The 23277-nt window shown below is 43.0% G+C and overlaps 1 protein-coding gene across 2 annotated transcripts in view; it reads right to left on the bottom strand.

Annotated features, from left to right (window-relative positions):
- Window positions 1-10769: 10769 nt before the first annotated feature.
- TSNAX (translin associated factor X) overlaps window positions 10770-23277 on the bottom strand; it is a 54699-nt gene continuing 42191 nt past the window's right edge. The window contains exons 6-8 of one of the 2 annotated variants that reach the window (XR_003430245.1): window positions 22348-22500; window positions 14012-14177; window positions 10770-12775 (exon numbers count right to left, since the gene is read on the bottom strand). Coding sequence is in view for 1 of the 2 variants with exons in the window: in XM_027094084.1 (XP_026949885.1) it covers window positions 22390-22500 (111 nt within the window). In the remaining variant the exon portion in view is untranslated. Of the gene's footprint in view, window positions 12776-14011; window positions 14178-21710; window positions 22501-23277 lie in introns of those variants that run through there. The other variant, XM_027094084.1, reaches the window with a different exon arrangement.

Here is a 23277-nt window from a genome sequence, read left to right as displayed (position 1 = left end):
GATTTCTGACTCTCACTCCAGATTACTTCCCATACACAAGTGAAAGCACATGCACGACTGTAATGCAAGTCTTGATAGAGGCTTTGAAGTGAATGCTCTTATGTAGAAAATAGATATGAAGATATATTTGGAGGAAAATTTACAAGCAGCTCATGCAGCTCAATATCAAAAGAACAAACAACCCAATCCAAAAATGGGCAGAAGACCTAAATAGACATTGCTCCAAAGAAGATATACAGACTGCCAACAAACACATGAAAGAATGCTCAACATCATTAATCATTAGAGAAATGCAAATCAAAACTACAATGAGGCATCACCTCACACTAGTCAGAATGGCCATCATCAAAAAATCTACAAACAATAAATGCTGGAGAGGGTGTGGAGAAAAGGGAACCCTCCTAAACTGCTGGCGGGAATGTAAATTGATACAGCCACTATGGAGAACAGTATGGAGCTTCCTTAGAAAACTAAAAATAGAACTACCGTATGATCCAGCAATCCCACTACTGGGCATATACCCTGAGGAAACCATAATTCAGAAAGAGTCATGTACCACCATGTTCATTGCAGCTCTATTTACAATAGCCCAGACATGGAAGCAACCTAAGTGTCCATTGACAGAGGAATGGATAAAGAAGATGTGGCACATATGTACAATGGAATATTACTCAGCCATAAAAAGAAACAATATTGAGTTTTTGTAGTGAGGTGGGTGGACCTAGAGTCTGTCATACAGAGTGAAGTAAGTCAGAAAGAGAAAAACAAATAACGTATGCTAACACATATATATGGAATCTAAAAAAAAAAAAATCGTTCTGAAGAACCTAGGGGCAGGACAGGAATAAAGATGCAGATGTAGATATTGGACTTGAGGACACGGGGAGGGGGAAAGGCAAGCTGGGACGAAGTGAGAGAGTGATATGGACACATACACACTACCAAACGTAAGGTAGATAGCTAGTGGGAAGCAGCCACATAGCACAGGGAGATCAGCTCAGTGCTTTGTGACCACCTAGAGGGGTGGGATAGGGAGGGTGGGAGGGAGACACAAGAGGGAGGGGATATGGGGATATATGTATATGTATAGCTGATTCACTTTGTTATAAAACAGAAACTAACACACCATTGTAAAGCAATTATACTCCAATAAAGATGTTTAAAAAAATGACCCAAAAAAAGAGATGGGAATTTGTAATATGATTATGTTGAAGGAGACGGGGACATTACAGCACCTTCCTGTTTAAGGTAAACATTTTATATCTTATCACATATAGATGGCACATTTGTCACTGACTCTAAATAAAGCCTTTAAAATCTATATACCATAGACAAAAACGTAATTGGTTTTTGGGCCAAGCGCAGCAGGTTTGAAAATGATGTTCTTTTTATTGTGCTTTAAATCATTTAATAAACGAAAATACATAACTAAAAAAAAACAAGATATATTTGGAGGGAAAAAAGACTGGGCATACAACCAGGATTTGTAGCAAAGTTAATACACACCTTTTTTTTTTTTAATTGGACTATAATTGCTTTACAATGTTGTGTTAGTTTCTGCTGTACAGTGAAGTGAATCAGCTGTACTGATACATATATCCCCTCCCTCCCACCCCCCATCCCACCCATCTAGGTCATCACGGAGCACGGAGCTGAGCTCCCTGTGCTATACAGCAGGTTCCCACTAGCTATCTATTCTACACATGGTGGTGTATGTATGTCAGTCCTAATCTCCCAGTTTGTCCCACCCTCCCCTTCCCGCCCTGTGTCCAAATGTCCGTTCTCTATGTCTGCGTCTCTATTCCTGCCCTGCAAATAGGTCCATCTGTACCATTTTTCTTGATTCCGCATATATGTGTTAACATACGATATTTGTTTTTCTCTTTCTGACTTACTTCATTCTGTATGACAGACTCAAGGTCCATCTACATCTCTACAAATGACCCAGTTTCGTTCCTTTTTATGGCCGAGAAATGCAAATCAAAACTACAGTGAGGTATCACCTCACACTGTCAGAATGGCCATCATCAGAAAATCTACAAACAATAAATGCTGGAGAGGGTGTGGAGAAAAGGGAACACTCTTGCACTGCTGGTGGGAATGTAAACTGATACAGCCACTATGGAGAACAGTATGGAGGTTCCTTAAAAAACTAAAAATAGAACTACAATACGACCCAGCAATCCCACTACTGGGCATATACCCTGAGAAAACCATAATTCAAAAAGAGTCATGCACCCCAGTGTTCATTGCAGCTCTATTTACAATAGTCGGGACATGGAAGCAACCTAAATGCCCATCGACAGATGAATGGACAAAGAAGATGTGGTCCATATATACAATACACACCTTTATTTTACTTATTTATTTTGTCTCCCATGGTGCCTTCAAACTACATTTATGGAAGTAGCTTCCCCCATCTCTGCATGGAGACATGGCCAGAGCCCATGACCCCTCTGCTCACTCTTCAATCACAGACGGCTGTACACTGTTACATCACAAAGCCAAGGTGTTTAGTAATCTGTGTCCACGGTAAGAGATGGACAAAGATTTCAGCCCCCGTTCAGAGTCCTCCCTTTCTCCCTTGCTTAACTGAGCCAGGCCTCCGATTTGGGAAGGAAGGTGTGATAACCTCCTCTGCTCGTTCACCAGCTGCAGCTGGAGCTCCGCCCTGCAGGGGAGTGGATTTTCCCTGGTGGGTGGCTTCCTGTCCTCTGGGCCTGACACATAGTGAAAGCAAACTCTTTCTTCCAAGAATCCATTTCACGAGCTTTTGTTTTAATTCCTGAGGCCTCTCACCTAATTCTCATGCTTTGAATCCTGCACTCTGTTCCCCCAGGCTGCTGCCCTGTCCACTCCACACAGTTTCATGCAGCTGCAGACTTTTTCCAGAAGCTTCTCCTGGGCAGGACTTATAAACACCTCCTGACAGCTCTGTCCCTGTGTGGCCCACTCCGGTCAGCAGGACATACTCAGGGATCCTTGGCCTTGAAGCTCCCAAGGCCTCAGCACAGACCTGACTCCGCCACTGGTAGTGAACCTGCCTCTCACCCTCTACATTTCCTAGGAAGTGTCAGACCCTGTTCCAAATGGGCTCCAACTTCAGTAAACACACGTGGAGCTCTCAGAGTGACCCCATGAAACTCCTGACCCTAACCTTGGGCGGGGTGGTGGGAGCAGATTTGGAGATAGGGCATGGCATGAAGCCCCCTCCTCTGGACACACTCTGATCCCCCTTTTTCTTTTTTGATTATTGTAATATACATAACGTACATTTTACCATTTTTAGGTGTACAGTTCAACTGTATTAAGTACAATCACATTGTTGTGCAACCATCACCATCACCCATCTCCAAAATTTTTTCATCTTCCCAAACTGAAACTCTGTACCTTTCACAATAAGTCCTCACCCCCGTGCCCCCCAGCCCCTGGCACCTACCATTCTGTTTTCTGTGTCTATGAATCTGACTGCTCTGGGTACCTCTTATAAGTAGTATCATATAGTCCTTTTGTGTCTGGATTATTTCGCTCAGCGTAATGTCCTTCAGGTTCATCCATGTTGTAGCATGTGTCAGAATTTCCTTCCTTTTTTTTTTTTTTTTTTTTTTTTTGCGGTACGCGGGCCTCTCACTGTTGTGGCCTCTCCCGTTGCGGAGCACAGGCTCCGGACGCACAGGCTCAGCGGCCATGGCTCACGGGCCCAGCCGCTCCGCGGCACGTGGGATCTTCCCGGACCGGGGCACGAACCCGTGTCCCCTGCATCGGCAGGCAGACTCTCAACCACTGTGCCACCAGGGAAGCCCTTTCCTTCCTTTTTAAGGTTGAATAATATTCCCTTGTATGGATAGACCACCTTTTGTTTATCCATTCATCCATCCATGGACACTTGGGCTGCTTCCACTTTTCAGCTATGGTGAATAACGCTGCTATGAACATAGGTGTGTAAATATCTGTTCTGATTCCCCTTTTATACCCTTGAACTTTTCTAAATTTTGCCCATGTAGGTTTCATTCTCACATTCATTTTGGTGTTTGATGCCCATTGCATTGGTACCTCAGTCAAAACTCAGGAAGAAATTCATCTTAACATTCTGCTACAGTAAGACTCAAAGGTAACCTTAAGCTCTAAGCAAAGTCCTGTAACTTTAGACATTATTCCAGACAGGTCTTGTCACTCAGGGAAAAGGGGCCTGAGTGAAAAGGCCTCCAAAGCTCATGACTCCTTTTTCCAGTGGAGGTTTTCGGTACAGATTGGTCCCGGTAAGCTCCTCAAGAAATAGAATCCAAATGCTAGCACAGGGTTTACATACAATCCAGCGATTGCACTCTTAGTTGTACACCCAAGAGAAATGAAAACGTGTCCACACAAAAACTTGTGGACAAATGTTCATAGCAGCATAATTCAGAATAGCTGAAAGGCGGAAGAAACTCAAATGTCCATCAACTGACAAATGGACAAAATGTGTGATATCCAGCCAATGAACTACTTACTATTCAGCAATAAAGTCAATGAAGTATTGATACAATTTATGATATAGCTGAGCCTCAAAAACATTATACTAAGTGAAAGAAGCCAAACACAAAAGCCCACATATTGTATGACTCCATGTATATGAAATGTCCAGAAAAAGCAAATCCATGGAGACAGGAAGTTGATTAGCGGTTGCCTTAGGCTGGTCGGTGAAAGTGGAAAGTGACTGCAGATGGACACAAATAGAAAGAAAGGGCTTCTTTCTGCGGTGATGAAAATGTTCTAAAATTGGATTGTGGTGATGATTGCACAACTGTCATTTTACTGAAAATCACTTACTTTAAATGAGTGATTTTTATGGCATAACAATTATACCTCAATAAAGCTGCTTTAAAATATAATTCAAGGACTTCCCTGGTGGCGCAGTGGTTAAGAATCCGCCTGCCAATGCAGGGGACACGGGTTCGAGCCCTGGTCTGGGAAGATCTCACATGCCGCGGAGCAACTAAGCCCATGCGCCACAGCTACTGAGCCTGCGCTCTAGAGCCTGTGAGCCACAACTTCTGAAGCCCGCGCGCCCAGAGCCCATCCTCTGCAACAAAAGAAGCCACCGCAATGAGAAGCCCACGCACCGCAAGGAAGAGTAGCCCCCGCTCACTGCAACTAGAGAGAACCCACGCGCAGCAACGAAGACCCAACGCAGCCATAAATTAATTAATTAAATATATATATAATTTAAATATTTAACAATTATAGCTCCTGACATAATCAAAACACAGCCTTAATTAATTATCAAACAGAATTAAAGACTGGAACTTTCTATGGCAAAATGTTCATAGTGGGCTTTCCTGGTGGTGCAGTGGTTGAGAGCCCGCCTGCCAGTGCAGGGGACACGGGTTCGTGCCCCGGTCCGGGAAGATCCCACATGCCGCGGAGCTGCTGGGCCCGTGAGCCATGGCCACTGAGCCTGCGCGTCCGGAGGCTGTGCTCCGCAACGGGAGAGGCCACAACAGTGAGAGGCCCGCGTACCGCAAAAAAAACAAAAACAAAAAAAAATGTTCATAGTGACTATCTCTGGCAATTAGGACTCTTTTCTTTTGGCTTATATGTATTTTACAAACTTTCTTCATTGAACATATGACTTTCCTAACAATAAAAGGGGTGTGTGTGTGTGTGTGTGTGTGTGTGTGTTTTAAATAAAAGGCATGGGTGAATTGATTGACTGATTGATTGTAAGTAGTAGTAAGTAGTTCATTGACTGGATATAATTAATTGATGGATTGATTGTAGTGGGGAAGGCGTTTCAAAATTAGATGGACAACCCACAAGCATAAAAGCACTCTGCCAAATTTGTTAAAATCTGTAAAATTTGTTAAAAGTTCTCTGTTGCAAAAACCAAACCAAAACCAAACCAATAATTAAACACAAAGTTAAAACACAGAAGGCAAATTGGGAAAACATTTGCAGAACACAATGACAGACAAAAGGATAATTTCTTTCATTTATAAAGCCCAGCTGAATCAGTAAGAAAAATGCAAAGGATGTGAATAAGCAATTCAAAGAAAAAGAAATACTGACTGTCATTTTACATATACAGAGGTGTTCAACCTCATTCACATTTTGGTGAGGGTATAAATTTGTGCAATTTTTTAAAAGGGCAATTGAACAAAATCTACCAATACCTCTTTAAAGTGTAGTTCTATAGTTTAGGACTTAGCATTTCCACTCCTAGGAAGATTTTAGTTTTGTTTCCAAGGTTTAAGAGGTCCATGTTTGGTAGCATTAAGTTAAATGACGTCACGAAGATGTTTTGGTGGCACTTTTGTAAATGAATTGCTTCCAGAGCACCAAGAACCAAGCCGAAAACTCGCCTAGCTGTGAATACTTAGATCTGTAGATTAGTTGTGTTCTAGATTTGTGAGTTGAGTGACAAGCACTTGAACAAAAACGTAGCATTTAAAAATTTCTTTATATTAGATAAAATATGGTACTTTACAAATGGAACTCTATGCATCTTTAAAAATTACTAGATTTAGATGTTCAAATGTGGAAATATCCCTAAGAACTATGAAGGGGGGCGGGGGGGAGAGCAGAAGAATGATCAGTAAAAATCCATATTGTATAACTATTAAAAAGGTAAGAATACAAACATATATAAATATGTACATATTTGGGGGGAACATAATATTGGTTACCTTTGGAAAGAGGGATTGCTGGTAAGGAGGGCTATTGACTTTTCATTTTGAACCTTTCTATGCTGTTTTGCGTGTTTTAAGCCCATGTCTGTCTTTTCCTTAAAGTCCAGAAAGGTGGTCGCAAGGATTACGAGACATTTTTGTTTTCTTCTTTTTAACTTTTCTGTATTTAAAAACAACTGAATGGATTTGTAATCTAAACAGGTTATTTTCTGCTTGACCTCCGGTCACAGAGCTGCCAGATGTGGTGGTGAAGGATTCTCGCTGCCGCCAGGGCGCTGGGGCAGCGCGCACGTGCGGGCGGCCCGGCGGCCGCGCCCCGAGCATCCCGCGGTCGCCTGGGGTCGCGGGTCACACCCCTCCGCGGCGAGCGGACAGTGCGCATGCGCGGGAGGGCGGCCTGCGCGCGCCGAGCCGCGGCGAGAGGGGAGCCGGGTGCGAGCGCCGCGGGGCTGGGGCGGTCCTCGCTCGGCTCCCGATGGTTCCCCTTTCTCCTTTCTTGCGGTGATTTGCCTTCTCGTGCTGGAATTTCTTACCTAAGCCCATTCCCCAACGGGCACCCCTAGGGCGGCGAAGGCCGGGCCGGGAAAGGAGAAGAGCTGGTGGGCACACGCTTTGGGGTCCACTTGACTGTATCCTCCCAGATTTTCATCGATCTTTACAGAATTTGCCATGAACCTGCGGTACTCGGCTCCAGCCGGTTGATTTTAGAATGTTCTCACACTGAGTCAACATGCGTACATTTACCGAGGAAGCCAGGATAAACAGGCGTGGTGACCCCTCCTGCGAGGCGCTAGATGGCAGAAGCGCCCAGGAAATGCCTCAAGTCCCAGAATGCCCAAGGAGGGGACCGCTCCCGCCCGACTGTGGCCGCCTCGGCTTCAGTGTTTAAGACCATGTCACCGAGTCGCTTTTCTCTCAACGTTCTGCCTCATGATGAAAGAAAAGGAGAGAATAAAGAGGGAGGGAGGGAGGGAGGGAGGAGTGGAGAGAGAGAGAAAGAAAGAGAGAAAGAGAGAGAGAGGAGGAGATGGGGAGAGAGGGAGAGAAAGAACCCACAACTTTCTTTAATTCCGTGTCGGCCTCATTAGGCCAATAGGTTCTTTTCTAGAGACTCGATTCCCCCAAGTGTTACCTTGGGGATTCTCACCTCTTGACTCTGGGTATCCTTAACGCTCTGCTCTTCTGGGCGGTGTTTGCTTCTCCACAGGATGAATGCTGTGCATTTGAGCTCTGAGAACCAGAGTTTATTCAGGATGGAGGGTGTATACAAAGGAGGGGGAACTGGGGCACAAAGAGAGGAAACTGGTCCCCATTCCTCAGCTTGCTCCCCGTTCCGGCCTCCTTTTCACACAAAGGCAGGCGTAGCTGGCAGATGCCGACGGGGACGTCCTGAGGTCTTCCACTTCCTGGCTTCAGGTTGACTCCGCATGGCTTTGTCAGCGCTCCTCTGGCAGCCCCCTGTGTTCTCGGGTCTCTTGCCCTGACCCTCGCTCGTTTGTGTGAGTCCCCACCTGCGGTGTCCCTAGCCCTGGATGTGCCCTCTCCCCGAGTCTCTCCTACGGGCCGCTATATGCCCACAATTTCTGTCCTCTCAGTGTCTTTCCACTGTCACCTTCTCAGCTAACCCCCTTTATTTATTTATTTCACCAAAACAGTTTTTATTTCCAGGGTTTAATTGGGTATGCACACAGGCATGACACAGGTTTGGATCCATTAAGTCCTCATGCAGAATGATATTCTCCATAAAGAAGCCAGTTTCACCCAAGCAACTATCTACACACCTATGTTACAACACTTAACATCAAATCTGGTATCTGAAGAAAAGATACACATATAATTAAGTTACGTATTTTACAGAAAGATTAAAACTTCAAGTCACACAAAACTCAAAAACTGTATTAAAAGTTAGAATAGAAAACTCAGAGATCCACCTGGAATGACTAGAGAATGGAAGCTCTGTATCCACCTGTGTTAAAACTGGTAAATGTGGTGAAATTTGTTACCAGTAAAATGCATTCGTTTACTCAATGTAAGTTATCTAATTTTAACAATATGGCATCCTAAAAACCAAATGTATTTTTATGACGAGGCACTTTCTCACCTAACCCCATTTAAAATGAGGTTTTGTTCAGGTTATTTGTATGGAAATATGTTAACATAAATGTTTCAGACATTACATGAGATTTCTAAAAGTTTTTTTTTATTTATTTTATTTTATTATAAAATAATAAATTTTATTTTTTTATTTTTATTTTATTTTATTATTATATAATAATAAATATTATTTATTTTATTATTTTATTATTATATAATAAAAATTTATTATAAAATAAAATTTATTTTATTTTTTTTAAGTATTATTTAAAAAATAAAAATAAATAAAATGAGGTTTTGCTTCGCTCATACCTTTGGAATGTGATGAACAATCAGGCTTCTTTTGAGTGCCACCACCAGATCTCCACCTCATATGGCTCCAGGAAATCCTATGCTTTCCCGCCATTTGTTGTTACTCAGTAAACCCCTAACTTCTTGTTGGGGGATTCAAAGGGGGATTAGAAAGATTTCTTGCTTTCAGAAAGACTAAGCACACGCAACAACTAGTGAATAATTCAGGATGACATTTTAGGACAATAATGTTTAAAGTTATTTTTTAAAATAAAAGTGTAGGGACTTCCCTGGCGGTCCAGTGGTTAAGACTTCGCCGTCCAGTGCAGGGGGTGAGGGTTCCATCCCTGGAAGGGGAGCTAAGATCCTACATGCCTTGGGGCCGAAAAACCAAAACATAAAACAGAAGCAGGGAGGGAGGGAGACGCGAGAGGGAAGACATATGGGAACATATGTTTATGTGTGACTGATTCACTTTGTTGTGGAGCAGAGACTGACACACCATTGTAAAGCAATTATACTCCAATAAAGATGTTAAAATAAATAAATAAATAAATAAATAAACCAAAAAAAACCAAAACAGAAGCATTATGGTAACAAATTCAATAAAGACTTTAAAAAATGGTCCACATCAAGAAAAAAAATCTAAATAAAATAAAAAACACTTAAAAATACAATAAAAAATAAAAGTGTAATGAAACAACCATGTCTGACAACAAGGCTACTGTGGGAGATCTTACCTAAAAGCTGCACAGAAATATAGACCATTAAATGACAGGGATGCAATGATGCTTTGAACGCTTGGATGGCTGGGCTTGCAGCTCAGTGAAATGCGTTTGAGTTTCGTGAGACCAAGCAGCTCACGGATCAGTGGTTTACAGGTCGCCACCGTGGCTCTACCCAGAAGAGTCTCTGTTGAGCTTTGTTCCTAAACGAGATCTCCTGCAGTGGAGGAGAAAGACAGGAAGCTCTCGCCAGGAGTGAACATGAAGAGGAGACAGGGAAAGACTCCTTCAGGGGGTTCTGAGAGCATGCTTTGTGTAGGACAAGGCTGCTCTCATCCTGGTGCTTTCCTGCTCAAAATCATTGGCTTCTCGTTGCCTAAAGCAGCATTTCCAAAGTGAATTCCACAGAACAGCTGTGCTTTATTCCATGAAAAGAGGTTCCACGGGTTAAACCAGCACTTTTCAAACTTTAATCGGTGTTATCAGTCACCTTGGGACCTTGTGAAATGAAGATTCTGATTCTGGAGTGGAGCCTGAGATTCTGCATTTTCTACCGAGCTTGCCGGTGGTGCTGATGTTTCTGGTCTGCAGACCACATGCTGAGTGAGCAAAGGATCAAAACTGGTTAAACATATCTTTTTCTTTTTTTTATTTTATTTTTGGCTGCGTTGGGTCTTCGTTACTGCGCATGGGCTTTCTCTAGTTGCGGCGAGCGGGGGCTACTCTTCGTTGCGGTGGGCGGACTTCTCACTGCGGTGGCTTCTCTTGTTGCAGAGCACGGGCTCTAGGCGTGCGGGCTTCAGTAGTTGTGACACGTGGGCTCAGTAGCTGTGGCTCGCGGGCTCTAGAGCACAGGCTCAGTAGTTGTGGCGCATGGGCTTAGTTGCTCTGCGGCATGTGGGATCTTCCTGGACCAGGGCTTGAACCCATGTCCCCTGCATTGGCAGGCGGATTCTTAACCACGGCGCCACCAGGGAAGCCCTTTTTTTTTTTTTAAAGGAATTTTAATGCCTTTAATGTGCTCACGTGTACTGTAAATCTCCAGGAGGCATGAACAGAATCCAATGTTTCCCAAATGTATCTGCTCTTGGAACCCTTTCTTCATGGAGCATCTCTGAGGAATAGGTTTTTGGGAAATGCTAATCGAAATGATAAAGCCAAGTTCTGGCATTCCAGAGATGCGTGCTGCTCTCCTACTCACCCTGTTCGCTACTCCTGCAGACTCCTGAGTTCCTAAACAAAGGCTTTGAAAGTTTTAAGTTCGCCATCAGACCCCTACATCACTCTCCTACTCACTTACTCTTTATCTGCATCTCCCCCTTTCCCTTCCTGCCTCCTGGTTCGATTCCCATCGTGCCCACTACTCCTAAGTGCAGTGCCTCCTAAACTTCAATAAGCTTAAGAATCCACCCCCCTCACTGCTTAAATGCAGATTCCTTGGTCCCATCTCCAGAGACCCTGATTTAGGAAGTCTGGAGTGCAGCCTGAAAAGCTGCATTTCTAACAAGCTCCCGGTGACACGGATGCCACCGTCCAAGGACCACACTTTGAGATAGACTCTCCCTCACCAGAGAGGCCCCCTTTCCCACTAACTTTGGAACTTCCTAGTACTTAGCAGGCAACCACTGGATGGCTGTTTACTTTTTCTTGACTGTGTTTTATTCCCTGTAAATCTGTAAGCCTCGAGTGAAGGGACCATGACTTAATTCTTCTTTTCTAGTTGTCTAGTTCAGTACTTTGAATGAACAGCAAATGAAGGCCACCCCTCTGTGAGCCAGGCACCGGCTGCTGAGGCTGGCGGGGGCAAGATGAGCCACCTTCCCTGCTCCAGCCACATGCTTCCCCTCCTCCCGCTGAGGGGCCCAGATCGGCTGGACTTCCTTCACAGTGATGCAAGCTTTCTGGAAAAAGGCAACGGCCTGGCTCATCATCAAATTCGCTTCTTGCTTCTGGCACGTGTGCTTGTGTCGCCCAGACCCTTGGGCTGGCATAGACGCTGGCACAGACACTGGCACAGATATTTTGCCCCTTTACCATGTATCCTGGTTACCGGTAATTGGTTTTGTTTTCATGCTCACTCCCTCCCTTCATACCCTGCAGGACCTCTGAAAGGCATACTTGTTTCCTTCTCTCTCTGTCTCTGCCTCTCTGTCTCTCTCTCTTCCCTTCCTCATATTCCTGGCTGATGCCGTGGACTGTCATAGCCTGGGTCGTCTGCCTGACTTTGAAACCCAATCACTTTGTCCTGCCTTCAACAAGGGCACACAAACGTAACTGCATGCAGACAGGTACAGAGAAAAAGTCTGTATTGCCTCCATTTTAATAAAATCCTGCCTCTTGCCATTTGGAGGTATAGCCCAACCTACGTACCAGAGATGACAGCCATAGCGAAAAATACGTAAGGCCCCTGACAAACATTTATCCATCCTCTGCGCTTGGCGCTTCAGGTTATATGAAGATGAACCAGACTTCAAGGATCTTGCAGTTTAGAAGGAGAGGCAACACAGCCACATAGAATGTGACACGTTCCATGAACAAAATATAAGTGAAGTAGGGGAAGAACTTCAAAAGAAGGAATTTTATGGGTTGAATCGTGGTCTCCACCAAAATCCACGAGTTGAAGTTCTTACCCCTTTCACCTCGGAATGTAACCATATTTAGAAATAGGCTGTTGCAGGTGTCATTATTTAAGATCGCGTCGTACTGGACTAGGGTGGCCTAATCCAATGTGCCTGGTGTCCTTAATAAAGGGGGAATTTGGAGACAGAAATGCACACAGGGAGAGTGCCATATGAATATGAAGGCAGAGACTCGGGGTGACGCCTCCACAGCCAAAGAACAACAAAGATGACCAGCAAACCACGAGAAACTAGGGGAGGGGCCTGGAGCAGAGCCCTCCTCATAGCCTCAGAAAGAGCCCATCCTGCGCTCAGAACTGTGCCGCAAATTTCCGTCACTGAAGCCTCTCACGGTTCGTGTTACTTTCTTAGAGCGGCCCTAGGAAACAGGGAGAGTTCTTGTGTCAGGCTACTAAGGAAGATTTCATAGAAAACGAAGGAGGCAGAATCCAAGCTCAGACTTAAAGAGAAGACATTCGAAGAAAAGGAAAGAGCATTAGGAAAAACAAGACAGAAAAACACTAAAAGCACTTGGGAAATTGACATGAGCTTTAGAACCTTCAGGGGGTCAGGGGAACTGGCAGAGGTAGTATTAGAGATGTCAGAGATGAGTATTGTAGGTTTGGGAAAATGTATTTTGAATTATGACATTATTTCTGTAATTCTGTATATAAGGCACCCAGCTATGCACGTCTTATAAATAAAATCTCATTTTTTTTATCCAGAGCATAACATAATTGCTGAACCCAGCTTTGACCATTTCACTACTGCATTTTTTTTTTTCACGGTACACGGGCCTCTCACTGTTGCGGCCTCTCCCGTTGTGGAGCACAGGCTCCGGATGCGCAGGCCCAGCGGCCATGGCTCACGGGCCCAGCCGCTCCGCGGCACGTGGGACCCTCCCGGACCGGGGCACGAACCCATGTCCCCTGCATAGGCAGGCAGACTCTCAACCACTGTGCCACCAGGGAAGCCCTCACTACTGCATTTTGAACTTGAACATTCTCAGTTTTATAGCCACTGAATGGAATTTATGATATCAGAATAAAAATTCAGGCCTTAAATTTTTTAAATAAGACAGCATCAGAAGTTTCCCTACTCACTTATCAGCAATAATAACTTTTTTGCTTCTCTTTTAAGCGCTTGTTAGTCCTAGTGCTCTAGGAAGCACAACAGGAGAAGAGTTCTGGGATGGACGTCTAAAGGCCTAGACTCAGGGAAATAGGTCATTTCAATCTAGACTTTTCTAAGCGGCAAAGCCACTCATCCCCCACCCACCCCGCCCCTGCCATACACACATACAAGGTCTCACTGTCATGTCTAAAAACAGAGAAACATCTCCGTCGTTTACCTTTCAAAACTGTGGTGAGGGTAAATGAAACGAGGTTTTAAAAGATGCTTGCGCAGGAATGTGTGTGCTTCACTTGATTTCTTCATTTACTCCAGGGAAAGGGCAGACTACATGGTCTTTAATATTCCTTCCACCATTAAATCCTAACCAAAGGAAGTAAATTAATTGAATTCTTACAGCACAGGTTTAGAGCAGTGGGAATTGTGTATGTGTATGGGGGCGGGGAGGGAAGTGGGCTATGTAGTGACACAGACACAGCCATACCTCTATCTGTGCCCTTAGATGGCAGCAGGGAGCTAATTCGTGACAAAGTTGGCTGCAGCCGGGCTTCTCTCTTTGTCAGAAAGGTTTCCCTTGACTTTTTACCTCAGAGATTCAACAGGATTCTCAATCGCTCTCTCTCAATCTCTCTCCTCTCCTCTCTCTTGCCCTAGGTTAAAGAAAACACCTTTTTACTACATTATGAAAAATGTCAAATGTTCACAAAGTGAGAATAATATACTGTAATGGGCCCCTGTAAAGTTTTGCCATACTTGCTTCAGTTATCCACCCATTCCTCTCTCCTTCCCTCCCTCCCACGCCATTGAATTTTAAGGCAAATCCCAGACTTCGTGTGCTTTGATATGCCGTCTAAAATACACGTGCATAGGACTTCCCTGGTGGTGCAGTGGTTGAGAGTCCGCCTGCCGACGCAGGGGACACGGGTTCGCGCCCTGGTCCGGGAAGATCCCACATGCCGCGGAGCGGCTGGGCCCGTAAGCCATGGCCACTGAGCCTGCGCGTCCGGAGCCTGTGCTCCGCAACGGGAGATGCCACAACAGTGAGAGGCCTGCGTACCGCAAAAAAAAAAAAATAATAAATAAGTAAATAAAATACATGTGCATATATTTCTATGACATAATGCTACTATGAAACTTAACAAAATTAATGATAACTTCTTAGAATCATATCATGTCTCTTTTCAATGTTTTTAAGCAAGAAAAATGGCAAGATTTTATATAATCTACAATTTAACCAAAAGAATACTTGAATAATAAACCAGTTCCAGTTGGGAGGTTTCTGATACAGCATTCCGTTACATAAATGGCTTTAGAGAAAAGTATAGCTGGATTGTAACTGGAAGACCTGAGGAATATTCTCCTCTAAATTTTAGTCCATCTCATCACTGTTCTATGCTTCAGTTCTAGTAACCCCAGAATGGTGCTGTTACCTGGCAGGGCTCTAATGAAGATAAAAGAAACAGCATCTGTTAACCTCATTAAAGTTCACCGAGGCAGGATGGGGCTGCATGCTAGTAAATGGAGCACACAAATGTGAGGCATGTACACTGCTCTTCACGTTGAAAAGTAATCACAGAGAACCCTTTCTCCTTCAGCGCACGTACTGATACTTCAGAGCACGTGTGACACATGGAACTCCTATTAACTATGACAGGGTGGAGTTAGGTAGGAAAGACATGCCAGACACCACCTCTTAGTGACCTTGGGAGAAAATGCTAGTGCTATGCCTATAGCTGTGGGAAGAGATACATATAAATATATGTTCATGTCAGTTAGATCTTTGATACCTGGAAAACAAGAATTTAGGAAAGGGAGTCTGGCTGATAACTGTTCCAGAAGAAAACAACTCAATTTGTCAGTAAATAACAAAAACCTTCATATTACCCAGCTATTCTGCTTTCAGCAACTTACCCTAAATAAGTGAACATAGATGCAGGCAAACATACACTTCTAAGGTCATTTGTGTCAGTCACGTTTATAACCACAAACATTTTTTATATGTTCAACAACACAGTTGGTTGAATAAATTACATTACAGCATCATGATGAAATACTTTGTAGCCTTTAAAATGCACCTAGTGGGAATATATTAATATGTAAATGTTTTGACATTATCTTTAGTAAAAATAATCATGTTATAAGATAGTACAATGAGGATAATTCCTCTTTAACTATATTAGTGTATTTACACCTGCACACACACATACACATATGCACAGAGAAACAAGGTTAGAAAGATACAGAGTTAACATAATGCTAATAGTAATTATCTCTTTAAGTAGAATAATTTTTTTGCCTCTAGATTTTTCTATAATGTACATACAGAACTTATGTAAAAAATTCTTTTTCTTTCTAAAATTTGACTATCAGATCTGACAACATGGAAGACTGACCTAAAGTAGAATGCCATGTACTACCAACCCAGAGAAATAACACATACAAGGAAGATAGAAAAAGAAAACAAGTCCCTCAGAAATAGAGAGAAATTTGAAACCCAGAATGAGATGCACATGAATTGACCATGCTCATGGTTGAAGGCACCATAGAGAAGGGACCCAGCAGTAAGTACCTAAACACCAGGAGCTTGGATTTTAACGACACACAAGGACAGGAGATGAAACTTTAGGTTAAGTGGTCCACCACAAATTTTAAAAATACATAATATACCTGAACAAATGACCCCCATTCATGCAGCAGGATTAGCCCCTCAAGAACAGTCTGAAGGGGATTATGAAATAAGCATGTTTAAAATTATTAGAGAGATATTAAAAAGAAAGGAATAGAAACTATGAGGAAAGAATAAGACACTACAAAAAAAGAACAGGAAGATTTGAAAAATAGATAAAACTTACAGAAATTAAAAATAGTTATTGAAACAAAAAAATATAGATTCTCTCCTCCTAACAAGTTTAAAAGAAGGATTAAATAGTAAATTAAGTTCCAATGAAGAGATTATGAGAGATCTGCAAGACAGCATTGAGAAAATTAACCAGAAAGAGTCCAAAATGATAATAGAAAATGTGAAAAAGAGGCTAAGAGATATAGTGGATAAAATAAAAAGGTCCAAGATACATACAAAAAGGAAAAGGAAAGAATATAGATGATGAGGTAAAGGCAGTATTTTAAGAGAATAGGCTCAGAGGTTTCCTGAGTTGATGAAAGGCATGAATCCACATATCCATTGAATCCCAATGAGTCCAAAGAAATATAAACAAAAAGAAGGACTTCCCTGGCGGTCCAGTGGTTAAGACTTCGCCTTCCAATGCAGAGGGTGTGGGTTTGATCCCTGGTCAGAGAGCTAAGATCCCACATGCCTCAGGGCTGAAAATCCAAAACATAAAACAGAAATAATATTGTAACAAATTCAATAAAGACTTTAAAAAATGGTCCACATCAAAAAATAAATAAATAAATTTCTAAACCCATTTTAATGACATTGCAGGATGGCAAGAAAAAAAATCTTAAAAATAACTGGGGGGAAAAAAAGAATTTCTACAAAGGAAAAATATAAGTAGCACAATAGAGGCCAGAAGATAATGAAATATTATTTTCAAAGTGCTTCCACAAAATTACTATCAAATTAAAATTCTCTCCTCAGGTAAACTGTTATTCCAGAGTAAGAACAAAATCAAAAGGTTTAAAGACAAAGAGACTAAAACAATTTAACATCTACAGAACTTAGTGGGAAACTAATCAACCCTAGAAGAAAGAAATGGGAGCAAGAAGCAATGATAAACAAAGAATCTGGTCACCTGTGTGTAAACCTAAATGAGCACCAACTGTAACTAAACAACAATATCTAGGGGACGGGCGGGAACAAAGCGCAACTAAAAGACTGGACAACGGTAACAACATATAAAATGAGGGATTGCTAGGGTTACAGCATCCTAGGGGCTTATATCATTCCGAAGGAGGGTAGAAACACTAATTAACCTTAGACTTTAAGAAGACAGGAAAAGGCTTCCCTGGTGGTGCAGTGGTTAAGAATCTGCCTGTCAGTCCAGGGAACATGGGTTCGAGCCCTGGTCCGGGAAGATCCCACATGCCGCAGAGCAACTAAGCCTGTGTGCCACAACTCAACTACTGAGCCTGTGCTCTAGAGCCCGCGAGCCACAACTACTGACCCCGTGTGCCACAACTACTGAAGCCTGCACGACTAGAGCCAGTGCTCCACAACAAGAGAAGCCACCGCAATGAGAAGCCCGCGCACCGCAATGAAGAGTAGCACCTACTCGCTGCAGCTAGAGAAAGCCCACGTGCAGCAACAAAGACCCAACACAGCCAAAAATAAATTTTTTTTAAAAAAGAGAACAAGACAGGAAATAAGGAACAACATAATGAACAACTACAAGAGAAGACTTGGCAGATATGAAACATAAAGTAAGAAGAGGAAAAAAATCCAAATCTAACAGCAAACAAAATAAGGTGCTATAGTTAAATTAATGCCAGGCAAAGACGACTCAGAGGCACAACCCCATCCCCCAAATCATTATAAACAATCATGGAAAAGCTTCCCATGCTATGGACCAGGTCTAGAATAAACTTGATAACAAAACCAGAGAAGGACGGCACAAGAAGGAAAAATTACAGGTCAATCTCATTTGTAAACATGGATGCAAAAATCCTAAATAAGATATTAGCAAAACCAAACCAGAAGTGTGTATTTTTAAAAAGGAAGGAAAACATCCTTGCATTATTCCAGGAATACACAAATAGTTTAACGTTAGAAAATCCATTAACATAATCCACCATATAAACAGATTAAAGTACAGAAACTATAAGATCTTCTTAGCAGATGCAAGAAAAAGATTTGATTGAATTGACAGAATCATGATTTTAAAAAGAAAAAGTCTTGGCAAACTAGAAAGAGAAGGGAACTTCTTTAAAGAGTATATCAGGGGCTTCCCTGGTGGCGCAGTGGTTAAGAATCCGCCTACCAGTGCACGAGGCAAGGGTTTGAGCCCCGGTCCAGGAAGATCCCACGTGCCGCAGAGCGGCTGGGCCCGTGAGCCATGGCCGCCGAGCCTGTGCATCCGGAGCCTGTGCATCCGGAGCCTGTGCTCCGCAACGGGAGACGCCACAACAGTGAGAGGCCCGCGTGCCGCAAAAAAAAAAAAAAAACAACAAAAAAGAAAACACAATGTAGAATTCTATCAAATATTGAAAGAAAAAATAATACAAGAACATTAAGAAAATTTTGAAGAAAAATGAGGTGGGAGTAGTTGTCCTCTCATTTATCAAAACTCATTGTAAACTCATAGTAATTAACAAGCATGTTATTGGTACAAGGATAGGCAAATAGACCAGTGAGATAGAAAACAGAGACCCTAGAAAGAAACCCATATTTCTTATGAGAAATTGATGATCGAAAAAGTTTTCAATCCACGTTGAAAAAGAAGACATCTTCTTCATACTACACACCATATTCTGGAATACCAAAAAATTTCCAGATTGATTCCAAACCTAATGGAAAAAAGCAAAACTTTCAAATTTCTAAAAACTTACTGACAAAAATATAGGCTATTTATGACCTCAGGGTATGGCTGACATTCTTAAATAAGACAATAAAAACACAATGCATACAAAACTGGTAAATTTGATGTCATTAAAATAACACATTTCTGCATGAGAAAAGAAAATGCACGCCCAACCACAGATCAGGAGAAGGTATTTATATAAAGAAGAACTACAAAATTAGGGGAGCAGCCACGAGGGGTTTGGGGGAAATGACCTAACAGAAAAATGTCAAAATTATATGAATAAGTAATTTATGAAAGAATATGAGTGGCAAAGAGTTTTAATTGTAGAGATAGTCACTGTTAGATTAGACCACATTAAACTGTCAATTTCAATAGTTTTTGGCTCACAAAAAAATGCAATTTTATATAGGTAAAACTAGTAGCAGTAAGAGAAAAAATCATATATATATATATATAGAGAGAGAGAGAGAGAGAGACAGAGACAGAGAGAGAGAGACAGAGAGAGAGAGACAGAGAGAGAGAGACAGAGAGAGAGAAGAAATTGGCTCATGCAGTTATGGAGACTGACAGGTCCCAGAACTGCAGTTGGCAAGCTGAAGGCCCAGGAGAGCCAATTACAGCAACTTACAATGGTGTAAAGCTCCAATTCAAAATCCAGCAGGCTCAAGAACGAATCAAAGCTGATGTTTCGGTCTGAGTCCAAAGGCCAGACAAGACCAATGTCTTAAGCAGTCAGGCAGGAGAAATTCCCAACTCAGTCTTTTTGTTCTATTCACATCCTCAGTTGATTGGATGAGGTCCACCCACATTAGGGAGGGCCATTTGCTCTACCAGTCTACCAATTCAAATGTGAATTTCATCGAAAAACACCCTCACCAGACATACCCAGAATAATGTTTGATCAAATGCGGGGACATTCCAACGGCTGGTCAGCTTGGCACGTGAAGTTAATCATCACAGGCACTCACTCCCATGTTATTTGTAACATCACAGAACTGAAAACCATCCACCTGTCTACTCGTTCCACAAGTATTCACTCCGCACCCATTATGTGCCATGGGTTGTTCAATGTGTCGGGATAGACCAGGGGATACAGACATTCCTCCTCCTGGAAAGCTTATGTATTAGTTATGGGAGACAACTGGCAAGCATAATACTTGAGTTGGTTCCATGTTACTTATGTAAGCAGGGAGTGGTACTTTCCATAGTGTCAGGGAGACCATTCATAGTATATTCTCTATAGATGCCACTCTCTGAAAGTGTGTTGGGAATAAGTGGCAAATGGAGATTTAAATTAAATCAAGGCAGGCCTCATTTGGAAGTAGCCTATTAGCACAAACTTAAAAGTGATGAGGGAAATAGAGTACAGATATCTGGAGAAAAAAAGAGCCAAAAGGTAGAAGAAACAGACCTTGTAAAAAACAAACAAAAAACCCAATAATAATACCAATATTATCCTTGGTTTCGAGCTCTTTATCAGCGGTCCCCAACCCTTTCGGCACCAGGGACCGGTTTCGTGGAAGACGATTCTTCCCTGGACGGGGTTGGGGGTCCAGGAATGGGGAGCGGCAGGGAGCAGCGTATGAAGCTTCGCTGGCTGGCTCACCTGCTGCTCCCCTCCTGCCGTGCGGCCCGGTTCCTAACAGGCCGTGGACTGGTACCGGGCCATGGCCCGGAGGCTGGGGACGCTTGCTTTACATCACAGCCTACAAATGTGCCACCTATTTTGTACCCTTGCTCACTGATTCACGAGTGGAAGGAGGGCACCAGCAAGCACTCTTGTCATTTTGTGTGTATTTTTCTAGAAATAGTTTGCACATTAACAAAAGCATATGGACATATTATTTTAACCTTTTCCACAGCAGTGGCATATCTACATTTTGCTATTTTCAGTTAAAACACCATGGATAATTTTCCATAACAGGACATGCAGAGCTGTCTGATTTTTTTTTTTTTAAGATGTTGGGGTAGGAGTTTATTAATTAATTAATTTATTTTTGCTGTGTTGGGTCTTCGTTTCTGTGCGAGGGCTTTCTCTAGTTGTGGCAAGCGGGGGCCACTCTTTCATCGCGGTGCGCGGGCCTCTCACTGTCGCAGCCTCTCTTGTTGCGGAGCACAGGCTCCAGACGCGCAGCCTCAGTAGTTGTGGCTCACGGGCCTAGTTGCTCTGCGGCATGTGGGATCCTCCCAGACCAGGGCTCGAACCCGTGTCCCCTGCATTAGCAGGCAGATTCTCAACCACTGTGCCACCAGGGAAGCCCTATCTCATTCTTTTTAATGGCTTTATAGCATCTAATTTTATGGTTGCACCATAATTGATTTAATTTGTCCTTCATGGAAGGACACTCACATTTGACTTTTTAATATTCAAAACATTGCTATAATGAGTATATTTTGAATATGTAATTTCACAAATGTATGAATAAACTTGACAGATGCTACCAAAACACCCCTCGTAGAGATCAATGTCAATTTCATAGATCAATATCAATTTCTACTTTTCACAGCAGCCTGAGTCCCCGTTTCCCTCATATCAACATAGTGTTACCAGTCTTCAACTCTTTTTGTGTGTGTGTGTTACACGGGCCTCTCACTGTTGTGGCCTCTCCCGTTGTGGAGCACAGGCTCTGGACGTGCAGGCTCAGCGGCCATGGCTCACGGGCCCAGCCGCTCCGCGGCATGTGGGATCTTCCCGGACCGCGGCACGAACCCGCGCCCCCTGCATCGGCAGGCGGACTCTCAACCACTGCGCCACCTGGGAAGCCCCAGTCTTCAACTCTTAACCCATCTGATAAGTGAAAAGGGCCAACTTGTAGTTTTAACTTGCATTTCTTCAACGAGAGAGATCGGGCACCTCTTCTCAGGCTTAAGAACCACTTGTTCCCTGAAGTCAGCATTCAGTCAGGAAAACAGAAAGCACTCGAGGTAACAGAAAGCATACAGGAAAGGATTTAACACAGGTGCTTCCAAAACCTTGGAAGGGCTGGGTGAAAGGAAGGTCAGGGAAAGCTGCCAGTGAATTCAGGAAACCCAGAAGTCACAGGAATTGCAGGAAACCACGGCTGATGATCTCAGCTGCCGGCAGCCCTGAAGCAGGTATCAGTCGAGTGTGGAAGCTCCTGCAAGACCTCACGTATGCCATCTGAGCAAGCCTGACCCTGCCTCTGATGCTGAAGGAGCAATCAAGGCTTTTGTTTCTCTTCTGCTTTTCAAATATTACATGTGCCTCTCACTGGGAGACTGCAAGTAAACCCTCTTAGCAAGGGAATCAAGGAAGTGTGGTTTCTAGGCTTCCAGTTCCTACAATGCAGAATGAGAGTTTAGGAGGCAGGCCTAGTACCAAGTATCAGCAGGCAGTGCCCGGCACGGTCTACTCCTCTGGCTAGGCGGCACTCACACCTTTCCAGCTAGGTTTAAACCTCCAGGCGACTTCATGCTTCCACCGAATAGGATGCATCGATCCTCCCCACAACCAAGGCTGTTCACTTTCTTCCTAAGAGGGGAGAGAGGAAGTCCTATCAGTCACTACCCACCTCTGATCTTCATTCCTCTTTTGGTTCAATACAACTTGCCTTTGCCATCCTGTAACTTGAAGACTAGATTAAAAGTTTACTCAACAAAAACATGCCCTATATGAAATAACGAGGAAAAGGGGAGGAAAAAAAAAGGCACAACTGATTAAAATATAAAAGATACATTACAAAGCAATGAGAAAATATGCATTGTCACTAAAGTCCTTGTTTCTGCAACTGCTCCCAAGGTGAGAGTTGATATTTAAAATTTTCTTCTTTTACTATTTATTCTATGTTCCCTGTGCCTTGAGTCAAAACCTCAGTTAATTGAGATGCTTTACCTGGTGCGTGGCTCAAATCGTGACTGCTAAAGGATCAGTGCCATTAGGATTCTGCCTCTTCAACGCTGCCAAAGCCTTCTATCCATTCTCCCTCCACGCAGGGAAGTACTAAGAGGTATCCAGAAAAACTACTGTGGGTGTGTGTGTGCACGCAGGCTCGCATGTGTACGTGTGGGTTCTGTTAGGTAGACAAAGAGTTTTGGAGGCTTTTATTTACATTATGATATGGAAGAAAGTTCCGGACTTTGAGTCCTGTGTTCTTGTATTTCCTAGATGCTGTTCTGTCATGTTTCTTAAAGCAAGACTTGGGATTTGGCATATGTAATTGCTTATACTATTCAAAAGATCATTGAGATGGGTTACAAATAGGATTTTCCCCCCAAAAGGTAGACCAGTAAAAAATAAACATTTTTATGG

The sequence above is a fragment of the Aethalodelphis obliquidens genome, unplaced genomic scaffold (genome assembly GCF_003676395.1).
Source record: "Aethalodelphis obliquidens isolate GAN/ISIS:26980383/991018 unplaced genomic scaffold, ASM367639v1 scaffold87, whole genome shotgun sequence".
NCBI classification, from domain to species: Eukaryota; Metazoa; Chordata; class Mammalia; order Artiodactyla; family Delphinidae; genus Aethalodelphis; species Aethalodelphis obliquidens.
This window is presented reverse-complemented; position numbering and strand designations above follow the sequence as displayed.